At 41.4% G+C, this 13,899-nt stretch overlaps 1 protein-coding gene and 1 long non-coding RNA gene across 5 annotated transcripts in view; one reads left to right on the forward strand and one right to left on the reverse strand.

Moving 5' to 3' along the window:
- The window catches only part of RBM33 (RNA binding motif protein 33), a 95,436-nt gene extending 88,318 nt beyond the window's left edge, over positions 1–7,118 (reverse strand). For all 4 annotated transcript variants that reach the window (XM_031615949.2, XM_031615950.2, XM_031615948.2 and 1 more), the window contains exon 1: positions 6,657–7,118. In XM_031615949.2, the coding sequence (XP_031471809.1) occupies positions 6,657–6,684 (28 nt within the window). In that variant the 5' untranslated portion in view covers positions 6,685–7,118. The remainder of the gene's footprint in view (positions 1–6,656) is intronic.
- A 106-nt stretch (positions 7,119–7,224) lies between these two features.
- On the forward strand, positions 7,225–12,841 carry LOC149917584 (uncharacterized). Its single transcript, XR_016467902.1, has 3 exons — positions 7,225–8,046; positions 8,632–8,694; positions 10,006–12,841. It is a non-coding gene; the product is annotated as an uncharacterized LOC149917584 (long non-coding RNA).
- The last annotated feature ends 1,058 nt before the right edge of the window (positions 12,842–13,899 follow it).

Raw genomic sequence — 13,899 nt, forward strand, 5'->3', positions numbered from 1 at the left:
TAGAATCATTTAAGACCATGCTGCAGGGATTATCAGAGTGGATTGCCATTTTAAAGGCATAAATATCCTGCAGTTCTTTCAGCTGAACTGCAGTAAACCACTCACTTGATATAACCGCCTCCAAAGGTTGTTTAAAGTAGTATGACTGAGTTTGCAGTAACCCAAATTAGGAGTGCTCACAAACTAAGTCAACAGAAAATAATTATAATCACCCCGAAGTCAGCAATTTCTTTCTATGATCTGCCTGTTTTCCTTGCAAAGAAACTGTGGTTTTGTGTCCCAGGTAGCACTGTTGGAAGCATAGAGCACTTCATTATAAACCAACACAACTTGAAGACAAGATCTTAGTTCTGTCGTGATGAAATCCAGCACACAACTATTACACAGATGGACTTGAACTTCAGCTAAATTTAAATCTAGACAACACGCACCAAGCTATATGCCAAAGTCTTCTCTGTTGATGTTTCTATACAGCAAAAAGAAAAACTCTTTGCTCTCTCCACTGACCTCTTCTAGGCCAGATAGTTATGTCTCACTGATAGAAGAGTGCTTCCACTTAATATTACTTCCAAAGAAGAGAACAAATTCCTGCCAAATTTCTAGTGCACGTCTGGATCCCCATTCAGCCAGTGACACAAACTTCAACTCTTCCAACTTCTCAGAAGTTCTCCCATTCTATTAAGAGCAACTCCTACCAAAATGCAAAGCTGCATTACACTCCTTCAAAGCCCTTTTCACAAGTGCCATGTGGCAGGATGCATCCCAAAGTCTTAGCAATGCCCAGACAATGTGTGTGCAGTGAGCAGAGCTTCTAAGAACATACATCTCCATTACTTCCTTGCCCTTGTTTCCCATCTCATCACACACTTATGATATAAGGATCTTTGTAGCAAGGGGAGACAGCTTTTCTTTTCTAGGCTTTATACTTATTTGTCCCTTAGCATTTGACACTGACAACAAGCATCACAAATTAGTTCTCCTTTAGAAAATCAGATTACAAAGCCATGGACCTGCAAACATTCATTCCCAGATTCATGACTTGAGACAGCAAACACTGAAATGGGCACCAAGACCTTACACATGCAGTGCCACGTGATATTTCGCGTATCTCTGGCAGAGTGGCTTGAGGTTTTATTTCTGAAGCTGCTTTTTTCAATCACGCAGGCAAAAGCAGTTAACAACAACCAGTATAACCTTTGTAGACGTTTCCCCTTGAAAAAGTCAATCTTTGTGTGAAGCATGGTTAAGTACTCATAAAACATTAACTCTTACAGAAAGACAAACACTCAGCGCCAGGCACATTGCAACAGAAGACTTTTTCTTGCTTGAATAATTCTATCTTATGTGGACGGTAGAAAGGAAAAAAAATGAAGTGGAGAAATCCATGAACATAGGGCCTCTAAGCAGGAAAATGTCCACTGTAGGATGCGAAAGAGGTTTTGTATTTGTTGCAGTGATATCACTGCAGTAAGGGAAGGAACACTACAACTGCTGCCAAGACATGTAACACAACAGCTAGGGCTTCTTGTTGCAACTCAACACGTTCATGGCAAAGCTCACCAAGGCGTGTGTAGATTAACAGTATTGACTGGAAGATTCAGCACTAAGAAAATCACCATCTGCAAAGCTTCAGAAGAGTTGGAGGATGCAGCAGAATGACTGACCCTGGCTGCTGTTAGGCCTGCCTGCCTCACAGGGCTCTGGGCAGCTGGAATCCAGAGTAAGCACAACGACTGCCAAACATGCTTCGTTCCCTACACTAAAAAGGTCTGACTGCTTTCTACTTCACCTGGTGCAGCTAGAGCAGTGCTATAAGCTGCTCATTTTCTCCTTTTACAACGTGATCTCATTTATTTTTTGGTGGCAGTGGTCTTTTGCTCCCCTCCCCCCGCCCTATTAGAACAATTTGCCCACACTAGAAACCCACAGAATTCAAGCCTCATTTCCCCTCTGGCTATGCTGGTGATAGTTTCCTACTCTCTTGTCCTCCTTTCAGTAAAATTTACACTAATAATTTTCCATGGAAAATGGAAGTCCTAAACCACACAGTCAAAGTCTCACAAGTGTGGGAGGTGAATCAGCAAGAACACTGCAGAGCAAAGCTCCCACATATCTTAAAATGGTACCAACGCATCCTAAAAAGATAGTCCTACATAGCAACTGTTGCTAAGATGGAGTATGTTACTGTGTTACTGCAACCCAAGACTTCCAGCCTGGGAAAAACATTTGATGGCTACACTGTTCTTGCTACAAATGCACCTGCACACTCTCTGGAAGGCCAACTACCATCTCTAGAACCTTCTTCACAGCTCAAAATTACGTACTTCAGCCTGCTTCAGTATTTCACAACCACGAACACCAAACCTACTATTTCTTTTAGGCACTGAAAAAGCACCAAAGATTCCTCTTTAACCTAAACAAGATGAAGAAAGGCTGAAACTTGCAATGAAGATCCAGCCAATGGAAAAAAAAAAAATTATCATACGCTGCTTATGCAATGGGCTTTTAAATTAACTAGGTGTACTGCTTCTGGGCACAACTGAAGGAGGCTACTTTAAATAAATAAATGGGGATAAAGGAAAAGCCATTACCTACATGGAAAAACACCGCTTCTCTATGCTTAGATCTGAAGACAATCATCTCCATCTTGATTTCTCCCATTCCCCACCGCTGTGTTTAAACACTTGATATGACAATCTGACAGCACTACAAGCACAAGTCGCAAGATCAAAAACAGTTTACAAGCTTATCTGGTAAACATTTTTCTTCATGTTTCACTGCAAGATTTCATGCAACACAGGTATTGTATAGCCCAGATTTCCATCACTTGTGCATACCATTTAAGTGCTGTTGCCTTCCTCTACTGAATTTCCACATCTCTTGCTATGTGATACAGGGGAATAGCAAGCTTCAAGAGGAACAGCCATGTCTAAAACACGGGATGGAAACACAACTGTACTATTAACACCAACTGAATAAAAACTTCTTGTGCTTTTCCTGTTATGATTAGTTACAAGGTCAACAGGAATCCCTGACCTATGATGCAAACCAAACATGTTACGAAGGATGCTATGATTCCTGCTTCACTTATGACAGTCAAGCTCCCTATCATAAAAATCACATTAATTCTGTTTTATGCACAGGAGAACAAGCAAAAGAAACACACCACAAACACAAACAGTTCGGTTTATGTGTTTAGGGACAAATATCATCTTCAGTAAACAATTACTCATACAAGCCTTAACCATTCAGTGATTAAGTATCTGTCACAACATAGCAATTGCACAACGTGTCCCTCAGCTTCTGTATTTCTTCCCATGTTTATAATGATGCAAACCAAGTCACTAGCTATAAGAACGGAACCAGTAGTGATATGTCACAGGTACTGAAGCTCTTTCTAATCTGTGCTTGAAAGAAAGAGTATCTTAAAGGAGGCAAAAAAAAAAAGACTGCATTTAAACCAACTCATAGAAAATGTTTCCAAAGCCTTCTTGGAATTAATAATACACTTGCTTTGGAAAGACACTAGGTCATGATTTCTTGCCTCACAAGCACGTCTAACAGTGAATGAAGGCCAAAGGCTTAAATGAAATCCACATGAGCTCAGCTCCCAAATGGCTTTGGACACCACTGAGAAACTTCAACTCTTCAGCATCTTTCATAACCAGCAAATGCTGGGTGGACCAGTAACACTACTCGTCTGGAAGACACTTCAGCTGAGCCTGAGACAATCACCATCTTTAATATTCTAGACTGTAAGTTCTATATGACCTAAAATCTTAAGTCTAGCATTTGATGTAACAAAATTTGGCTTCAGCTTTCGTAAAAAAAAAAAAAAAAAAAAAAAAAAAATAGCAATAATAATAAAAAGTAAGTGATACTCTGGTTAGGCTAGTAATTATAATGACCTTAAATGAGACAATGTGCAGAGAAATGTAGCTCTTCCTTAAAGCCTTTCAAAACATTCAAATGTTTAGAATTGCTATGCTTGAAAGCAAATATGCTTGCTGTAAGTAGTAACGTTTTCTGGCACTAGTCCTCAGTTGATACAGTAGCACAGTCATATTTCATGATACAGGTCTCTGTCACCCTGCAGTTTGAGTGTATACATTTCAATGTAAGTCACAGTGTCCAGCTGCATCAGTCCATCCAGCAGAGTGCAAAACCCAGAAAACGAATCACATCCAGGACTCTACTCACCGTCATTCAGGCATAAACACAGAAGCTTTACCCATTAAGGTGCCAGTGCTATCAGAGAGCAGACAATCAAGTGTTCTTGCTTAGTTTTAGCGTGAGCGTGCTGTTTGGCTCTCCTTGTAACCATCTCGTTCTGAACGAGATTACTACCATCAATTTAAAACTACATTTTAAACATCAAGAAAAAATTTCAGCAGCTATACTGTACAGTTGTTATGCTATATTGTAACGTTCAATACGTTTGCTCTGCTCCCAGTTTCACAGGCAAGTTTGCACAAAAGTTTGGGAATCATCACCTTAATCATATTAACAGACTAACAAGCAACTGTAAGACCTCAGAGCACACGTGAGCACTCTATGCTTATGAATCAAGCCAATGTTTCCCAAGAGCTTAAAAAAAATAAAAGTGACTAACAACTCTACACAATCTACGCAACAGACAAATCAACTTCCTTCCTTCCATCCTATCCAACACTCAAAGTGGTAAGCAGACAACAATTTCGTACTTCAATTATCAGCCCCGCATCATATATTTGCAAACAACAATCTGCATCTGCAAGGACAAAACTCTTCACTTTGTCAAAAGTTACATCAAAATGGTGTCACACTCAAGTTCCATTTATTTTTCCAATACTTATTTTGCACATCTTTACTAATCATCTGTAAGCATCCTTAAAAAAATAATAATAATAATAAAACATTCTGTTGTATCGCCATAATTTAAAGTCAAAAACAAACACTCTGAGAATGAATTCTAAAACATTAACTCCTCAAGCTGAAACTTGATCCAGTGATGACCAGCTTTTAAGCCAAATAACCACACAGTCCTGGTCTTTTCACCTAGGAAGCCTTTTGCTCAATTAGGTATCACTATTGACTTTAGATAGCAGCCTCTTATCAAGAAGAGGTGTGTATGCCATTCCTGTAAATACCAGGCTTTTTGAAGTGAGTTTAGAAGTGCACTTCAGAACTTCAGTGAACTCAAATACTTACTGTAACTATCTGTATGTTGGTATCAGCTTTAGACAATCAAATAAGCAGAACAGAATCAAAGAAATACTGCTTTATTAAATCCATATGAGAACACATGAATTTCCTTGCTTATGTATAAGGCCCAATATTTGGTTTTATTTATTTTAGAGGAATTTTACTTGACTAGTCATACTAATATAAGCATGCAATAGACACTTCTGTTTGTTTTTCATTCAGTAGTGTTGCAAGGTGACCACTCAGATTAAAATCTCCACTGTTTCCATGGGAAACAGATCACATTTAATGGATCACCATTTATTGGCTCATTCAACTTTCAACAGTCTTTAATACACAAATTCAAGTAATTAGGAAGTGACAGTTTCTTTAAAATACCCTTCACTCACAGCACCAGTAAAAAAAACTTTCAGACAATTCAAAAATGCAAACGTTTGCCTCCACATCATAAGTAACCAAATCATAGAAACAGCACAAGAGTTTCTGTAAAAAACTTAGAGAGTGTACGTAACACCTTCACAGCAATGCTCAGTATATTCAGAACATTACCAGTTGGTGCTGCTTTCCCAAGCCCAAAATTCTCTATTTTTAAATTTGGGGATTTCCTTGTAACATCTACCTTCGGTGACTGCATTTACACACTTTGCTCACCACTGTTTGCTTAAATGGTAGCAGCACGAGCACTCTGGCAAGGGCAAGCCACATTCCTCTCTGCGATGGCTACCAACAACAAAAACAGCAAGGAAAATATCACAAATCGTCGTGCAGACAAGGACCAATGGATGAAGTACTGACTGATCAGAGCTACCTAACCTGCTATTGCCAGTGAAGGTAAGGTGCACAGCACCTAAAATACACACATTCCCTAAAAGTCCCTCTTACATTGTTCACAATGGGATGTTAAAGTCTTTTCTTCTTTAAAAACCACTCAAGTTTTAGGATGTGCTTGATGCGCCCATCAGAATAGCACTGGGTCCAACCATCATTTAACATGCTGCAAGCAAAAGCCTAAAAGCAGTGTAGTGGTGCATCCAAGAACCCTGGGATCAAGTACCGACTTCATTTTACACGTTCCCAGCGAGACGTTCTGCTTCTGGTTTACCTGTGAAACAAAACTCTGACGACCGCCGAGATTAGAGATCAGCTCTTCAAACAGATCATACGCTGTAAATGCACGAACATGGAACCAAACGAACGGAAGCTTCGGAACCTTTAAGTAAACAGACCCCAGAACGCCTCCACTCCATCTGGGGATTCGAACCGGCGCCGAGGGACGAAGCGGGACGAAGCCGCGGCCCAGCAGGGACGGCGCCCACGGGGCCAACAGCGCGGCCACTCCCCCTCACCCCCCGGGCCGGGCTCCCACCGCGGCCCCTCACGCCAGAGAGGCGGCAGCTCCTGCCCCCGAGCGCCTGGCAGCGCCCGCTCCCCTCCGCCCCACCGACAGGCCCCGCGCAGGCCGCACAACCCACCTGCTCCTCCTCCCAGCGCGGCAGCCATGGCTCCTCGCCGTGCCCAGGCGGCGGCAGGCCCCGACAGCGCCTCCGGTGCCGCCCCCAGGAGCGACGGGGAGAGGAGGGAACGGGGAAGGGCCCGGATTCAGCGCCCGGCGGCGGCCCCTCAACGCGCAGCCACCACCGGCGAACAACAAACTACCACAACATGGCGGCCGCCACCGCCGTCGCTGTCGCCGCCGCCGCCCCCGCGTTGCATGATGGGATGGCGGAGGACGGGTCCCTCCCTCTCATGGAGGGAGGGCGACAGGCGCCGCTGGTTGGTCAACGAGAGCCTCGGACGGCATCCGCTGCGCACGCGCAGTGCTCTCAGCCTGAGGTTTACATGGCTGGGCGAGCGAGGCGAGAGTGCGCATGTGCGGGAGGCGGAGCGGGCTGAGCTGCGCGCGGCTGAGGGGCGGGAGTGCGCATGCGTGGTGTCCGTGTTGGGGTTGCAGATGTGCGGCGGTGCGTAGCGGCTCGTTCGGACTCTCGGAAGAGCGTGGAGTCGCTTACAGCGTCAGCGCACCTTCCTCAGTGTTCTTCGAGTTCAGCTTCCTGCTCCGCACCACCCAGCCCTTGTGGCTGAGAGCGGTGTCCCAGCGCTCCACCAGCTCCCTGGGCAGCCTGTTCCAATACCTCACCGCTCCGAGCAGAAATCTGGAGTGACACAGCGCCCTAGATCCAATTTTCCTGCGGACTGAAAGTCCTTTTCCACCGCTCGTTTCTCTAGGCGTTTTCCTCCTAGCTCAGTAATACACCCGTCCTTTTCAGAGGACTGAATGACAGTGACCACAGGGCAGATCAGCTCACCGATATCACAGAAATACTGGCCTGTGAAAGCCAACCCGTTTTAGCTTTCCTTCTGATGGGGGAGCAGGGCTTGTGGCATTCTGAACAGACCAAGTTAAGGAGTATAAAAATGCGCCCTGATATACAGCAAACTTAGTTTATGCTATTTGTAAAGCCCAATCTGAACTAAAGGAATCCTGTGGAGCCTCACATAGCAAGACTAGTTCAAGTCACAAGCAAAACTTTCCCAAGTGGACAAGTCCTCATGGAAATAATTAACAATGTTAATATTTAAATTATCAACATTATCTGATTAAAGCCACGCTAAGAGAATAGGGAAGTTCTCATGTCACTTTGCTCCAGGCTCCCTGAAGACTCATCCCTGCGTTGCATTTGGTCTCATTTTTTAGCTTTGCTTCACAAGTGTACAGCTAGAGATTTGTTCGTGATAGACTTCTGTACACTCACAGCCAAATTCCTATTTTAATTTAGGAAACACAGCACCAGTAGGTCAGCACTTGTAACTTAATATATAGTCCATCTGCCCAGCTCTGATTGCCTCACATGGAGGTAGAAGGTAAGATGTGAATCCTACTCCTATCAGTGGTAAAAAATGTGACAATTCCTGTGGGGCTGGGATTTCAGCCATGACATCTTGGTATCCATCTTTCTTTTGGGTAACTGTTTTGCAACACAAAAGGATTTCCTGGGGGTTCTGCGATCCCTTTAAAGACGGCAGGAAAAAAATGTGGGGTGAGAATCAGTCAGTCTCAGCAGCAGGTTGTTACATTTCACAGCTCTTGACAGAAATCTCTGTGTTCTTTCTGGCTGAGGGTAGGAAATGAAGTATTAAATGTAAACAGTATGTAGAGTGAACACCTGAGTGGCATTCAGATATGTAAAAATATACTTGATAGGCATTCAGTATTCTATATTTGTGCTTATTTTAGAAGCGATTTGACTTTTTGTGACTATCAATCCAAATGCAAATTAAGTTACCATGTATTTCCTTGCATATGCTTAACACACCTATTCAATACCAAAGAGGAGTAATAGGATAGTTTACTCTTAATCTGTTTGTTAGTATATAGACTCCTCAATCATTTTGTATAATTCTGGTACAAAGAAAAATGACTGCTTCTGAATGCCTAAACTTAACCAGGTCTGGAACAGGGACCCAAACTACGATGACAGAAACATAGTGGCTGTACTCACCTTCACTCAGGTGAGTTCTGTTTCCTTTCTGTGAGTTTTCAAATTCCAGGTACCATAACTGCTCTGGATTCTCATTAAAAATTCTTACTTTCATTCAGTTCTAGCTTACCTGTGCTGTAAAATGCAAGTATGCCCAAGTACTTTCTGTAAATAAGACACTAACAGAATTGCCAGCTTTGGGAAGTTTTAAACCCCTGAATTAAAATGACTGAATCTGAACCAATCACCAGTTTACTAAATAATTCTGAAAGTTCTACAAAAAAATGTACTTCCAATCTGTGATTGGGAATCCTACAGCTTGTTTTACAATGGGATTAAGTAAACAACTGAGCAAGAACCCTGATGCCTTTAACCCTGGCTCTGCTCTGGCTTGCTGCATTACTGGGGCAGCTTACCTTCCATCTGCTGTAACACATTTTGCTCTGTAAACTGGGCAGAATACTGCTAAACTATTTTTATATCTAATTAGGTAGGCTTTTTTGCTCAGATTGTTATTTTTTGCATGCACACTGAAATGGTTGAAAGCCATAGTCCAGATATCCAATAAAGCAGAATTCCAAGCTTAATTCCACTAAACATTCCCTGTAAAGAAGGTAAGAACAGTGTTATCAACAGTAAATGCCTGCTAACTCCTTAGAGAAATATCTTTTTGGTTTCTCTTGTACCACAGTAGTCTCTTCATGAGTTTTCATTCCAGTTCCACTCAGCCTGATAAAGGAAAAAAAGAAGTTTTGTTACTTATATTTATTATATATTACACATTTCCTATGCAGCCCAAGACAATTTCTTTTCATTCAGTGCGGCCCAGGCAAGAAAAAAAGTTGGGTATTATTGATTTAAAGGATATAAATGAGGTGTGTGAAAATGAATTCACTCTATTATAGGTGCCTTTGGGCCTGTTGATAAAGGCAGCAGTCCTCAGAGGCTGCAGTGCTTCTTAAAAGATATACACAGATGAAGTATGTTTTTCCTTTGAACATATTCCACGTAAGTGCAAAGGCAGAAGAGGAAATAGGGAGAACTTGGAAAACAAGTAGATGTCTTCATGAATGAGAATAGCATGAGAATTAAAACAGTGGAAATATGATAAAAAAAAGATATTAATTTTGAATAGAAGACATTTGAATAGAAAACATATCTCCAAACTAACCATAGCTTCAGAACTTCAGAATCTGTTCATGTTAATCATCATTGTTATCACTGTCATTTTCATTGTTTCCATTCCCTGTTCTTGTTATTTATTTATCCAGTTGGTACAACTTATCTAGCTTGTTGTCTGCAACCTATTTGATGAATCTTATTTCGGTTATGATTTCTTCAGAGCAACATGAGCCAAGGACCACTGAAACAGCTGCTGGGTGGAGAATGGGCACCTTTGTGTGCTGAGAAACGGTCCTAACAAGCAGTGTGCCTGTCAAGTATATTATTAATGTGTATTGTGTGAAGTCTCTAGAAAGCTGGTCAGCCACCAAAGATCAAAATCTCAGGAGACTGAATGCACTGTACAGAGAAGCAGAGTACAAAACATAAATTATCACCAGCACCAACCCAGGCTGAAGGATATACATTACAGTCTAGGCGGCATAGCAGTAATCAGTGAGCAAGGCAAAGGGGAATGAAGCAATACTGGCCTCCAGATATACAAGAAGTGCAGCCACCAATTTAACTCAGCATGACATTTGTGTAACATATGTCCCTTGGCTGATTCTCTGGGAATCAAAAGAGAAAGGACATCTGCAGCTGCAGGAGGAGGTTCCAGCTGTAGCTTTGGATTCCGGGTACTGCTCTGGACCCCAGCATTTGCAGTGATCTGGACAAAAGAAGTCAAGAAACTACAGAGGAACCCAGATGTGAAATATATTACAGGATTTTATTTGAGTATTTTTTCAGTCTGGACCTTGGAAGTCCTGTGGACTTTGCAGAACAAAGGCCTGCACCTGATGTTAGAGGCAGCAGTTGAAGCCAAGTGAAGCTAACACGTGTAAGGCAGTCCTTCCTTTCAAGAACGACTCAGTGGAAATAGAGTAGAAATGTATAATGTGTCTTAGGCAAAGGAAGCTGTACCCCATGAATGACTCGTCAGAACAAGTGAAAGTTAGAAGTGTTTCTGGAGGTTTCTTCATGAGGACACAATATAAAGCACTGGGGATGTTCATGTTGGTTATCAGAAGGGGTTCTTTATCAGAGGGTGGTGGTCATGGAACAAACTCCCCAGGGCAGTGGGCACAGCTCCAAGCTGCCAGAATTTAAGTAGCATTTGGACAATGCTATCAATCATATGATCTGATTTTGGGGTGATTCTATGTGGAGCCAGGGGTTCTTATTGGCCCCTTCCAACTTGGCATGTTTTATGATTCTATGATTACTGGCCTTGCCTGAGTTTGAGGATGGACTTTCTTCCTTTGGACACAAGCTGGCCTGTATCATACTTTACAGAGTAATGAGATGTATGATGAGTTCAGGCAAACCTCAAAGCAGCACAAGAAGTGTTAGAGGCTCAGTCTCTTGTGACCCATACCCATGATCAAAGCCCTGTGCTCTGTGGAGCCCTTCCAAACTTGGAGGATTTTTACACAGGTACCAAATATTAGCTGTCATGCATTAACTTCCTGATCACAGCTTACGTTCCTAAAAATTCCTCATACCAGAAGGCTATAATCCTGTTAAGGGCCTCTGGGAACCACTGCAATGCAAATAATAGTAGCAATAATTAGCTCTACTTTAATTGATACTCTGTATTCCTCAAATGTCAGAGAAAATTTACTTTGTTAAGCCAACAACTTCTTCCCTGGAACTCTACTGGCTTTTCCAGAATTACACAAGGGATGAATTTGGATCATTGCTGGTTCCTGGCATAAACTATCAGCTGTTGATTCTTTGCCCTTTAAAACTTGGCAAGCATACAGGAGGAGTTTGCCAGACATACAAGAGCTGGATCTATGCATTTAAGGAGAAATCCTTAGGGACTATGCATAGAAAAGAGTGCAATTTGCTAGAAGTATCCAGCTGTGAAATCCAAGCCCTCCTGCACACCACCCCAGCAACTCACAGTGTATTTAGACTGGCCTTGATACCAGTGGTTCCTGGAAGCAGTTTTTGTTGCCTTCAGCTTTATGAAACTGTGGATGTAATTGTAGTGAACCCTCCAGATGCCTTGAGATGCTAAGTTTATAGAATAGCCCTAACAGGGTCCATTTTGTCTGGCATAATCCAGAGCAGTTTTATGATCATGTCTACTTATCTCAGTAGCCAGTTATCCTCATGGCCAAGAGCTTAAGATTGAGCATATAATTGGTATAAATAAATAAAAATAACACACTTCAAAACTGTCACCAACTTCAGTATGAACAAGATCCACATCTAGATCTTTGTCTTACTGAGCACCCAAGAATTTCAGTGTCCCATCATTCATGGAAAGACATCATTGTTATAGTACTGCTTGAGCTGCACAATCAAACAATCCTTAGAAGTTCCTCCTAAGGGAAGACTAAATGTTCTGTAGCTTTATCTGTCCAAAAGTTAGATGCCTAATCTCAGCTGTCTGCATTATCCTATTTGGTTTGCTTATATGGGCTAAGTAATGAATCTGAGCTATGAGAGATTTGTCTCAGTATAAGTGAAGGGGGAAAAGTCCCAGCCATATTGTCTATATTTTGGTAGGGATGAGCAACACTAAACACAGTAGCAGATTTCAAGTCTCAAGTTTGCTTCATTCCCCAGGAAAAGACACCTGACTTGCTCAGCTTCGGTGCATATTGCAGAATCAAATCACTTTTGTCTTGCTGGGCTTAGTGCATAATAGTTTTAGGCTATAATGGACTTCTTCAGAGATGCATAGATAGAAGGCACTTCATTTTATGGATTATCCATATATCCATAAAATATCCATGTATTCAAAATAGTTGTTGCTAATAAAACTCAGAAACAGTTCACTCTAGCATGTTGTCAATAAGCCAATTAGTGAAATGAAGCAATATGTGTATTAGAGTTCTTGTTGAAAATGCATTTTGTCTATTTGGAAATTTGGACTGCATTTAGTATTCAAGGCCTTGCTGGTATGATACTTTGTGATAGTTGTTATTACTAACTAGTTTCCTTTTTCACCCTGATACACGTGGATGTAAATGCACTGAGTGACATGAATGTGAATAAGTAAAATTGTGGACTTAGACCTTTTCATGTGCTTTTCTTGTAACTGGGTTTCTTCCATGAACTTCACGATATCTCGTATCTTCACAATTAAATTCAATTATATATTTTAATTTTAGTGATCTACTACATCAGTATTTTACTTGGGCCAAAATTCACTGATCTTTCACATTCAACTATTTTCCTCGGAAGAAAGATGGACAGAATTAGGCCCTACATTTCAAATCAGTTTCATCCTGAGGCTTTAGTTTATCTAGTCAATCCCACAGATTTATTTATCACAGCTTGTCCAACCTAAGCTTGGCACCTTTTTATAATGAGTTCCTTGCTGCCCAGGAGTAGGCTATGGATCACAACCCATTACAGCATGCTGTGGTACAGGGAACCGATAGAGATGCATTATCCAATGCAAGCACAGTTTGAAGTGCTATCTTGTATAACAAATTATTGACTTCATTGTACTTAGTACGAGGATTTAATTAAGCGATAAGGCCCATCATAGTGGTCCTTTATCTAACAGATAAGGATTTACTAAGCTTACCCAGGAGGTCTTTATCTGAAAGATAAGGAAAAGGTATATAAGGTGCCTTCCCCTGTTTCTAAATCGTTAATTGAAAAGACCTTCTTTGTAAGTTCTAGGTTGTTGTCTTTTCTTCATGGCTTAGTATGAAGGATTCAGATAGACTTTTATAAGGTAGGCTTGAGCAAGCATGAATGTTAGCTGTGGCCTTCACTGGATGAAACGAATAGTTTTTGGATAGTTTTTATTTACAGTGTACCCAATTCCAATTCAAGGCTGAATTGGAAATTTAGCCTCTGATGTACATGAGATTTTCCTGTGACTCCATGATACCATGGTCATAAAAGAGACTCATTCATTCCTATGTTTATGATCATGATTATGTTATAAAGTTTAGGAAAGAAACAGAGGTTATGTGAGAGAAGAAAATGGGGGATAGGGCCTTTTAATTTCAAGACAATTCTTTCAGTGATCATGCTGTCAGCTAAGCTAAATGATGCCAAGATCTCTGGTCCCTTACCTTTGTAATTTGAAGATATAATAATA

Source organism: Phasianus colchicus, chromosome 6, assembly GCF_987193195.1.
Source record: "Phasianus colchicus chromosome 6, bPhaCol1.hap1.1, whole genome shotgun sequence".
Lineage (NCBI taxonomy): Eukaryota > Metazoa > Chordata > Aves > Galliformes > Phasianidae > Phasianus > Phasianus colchicus.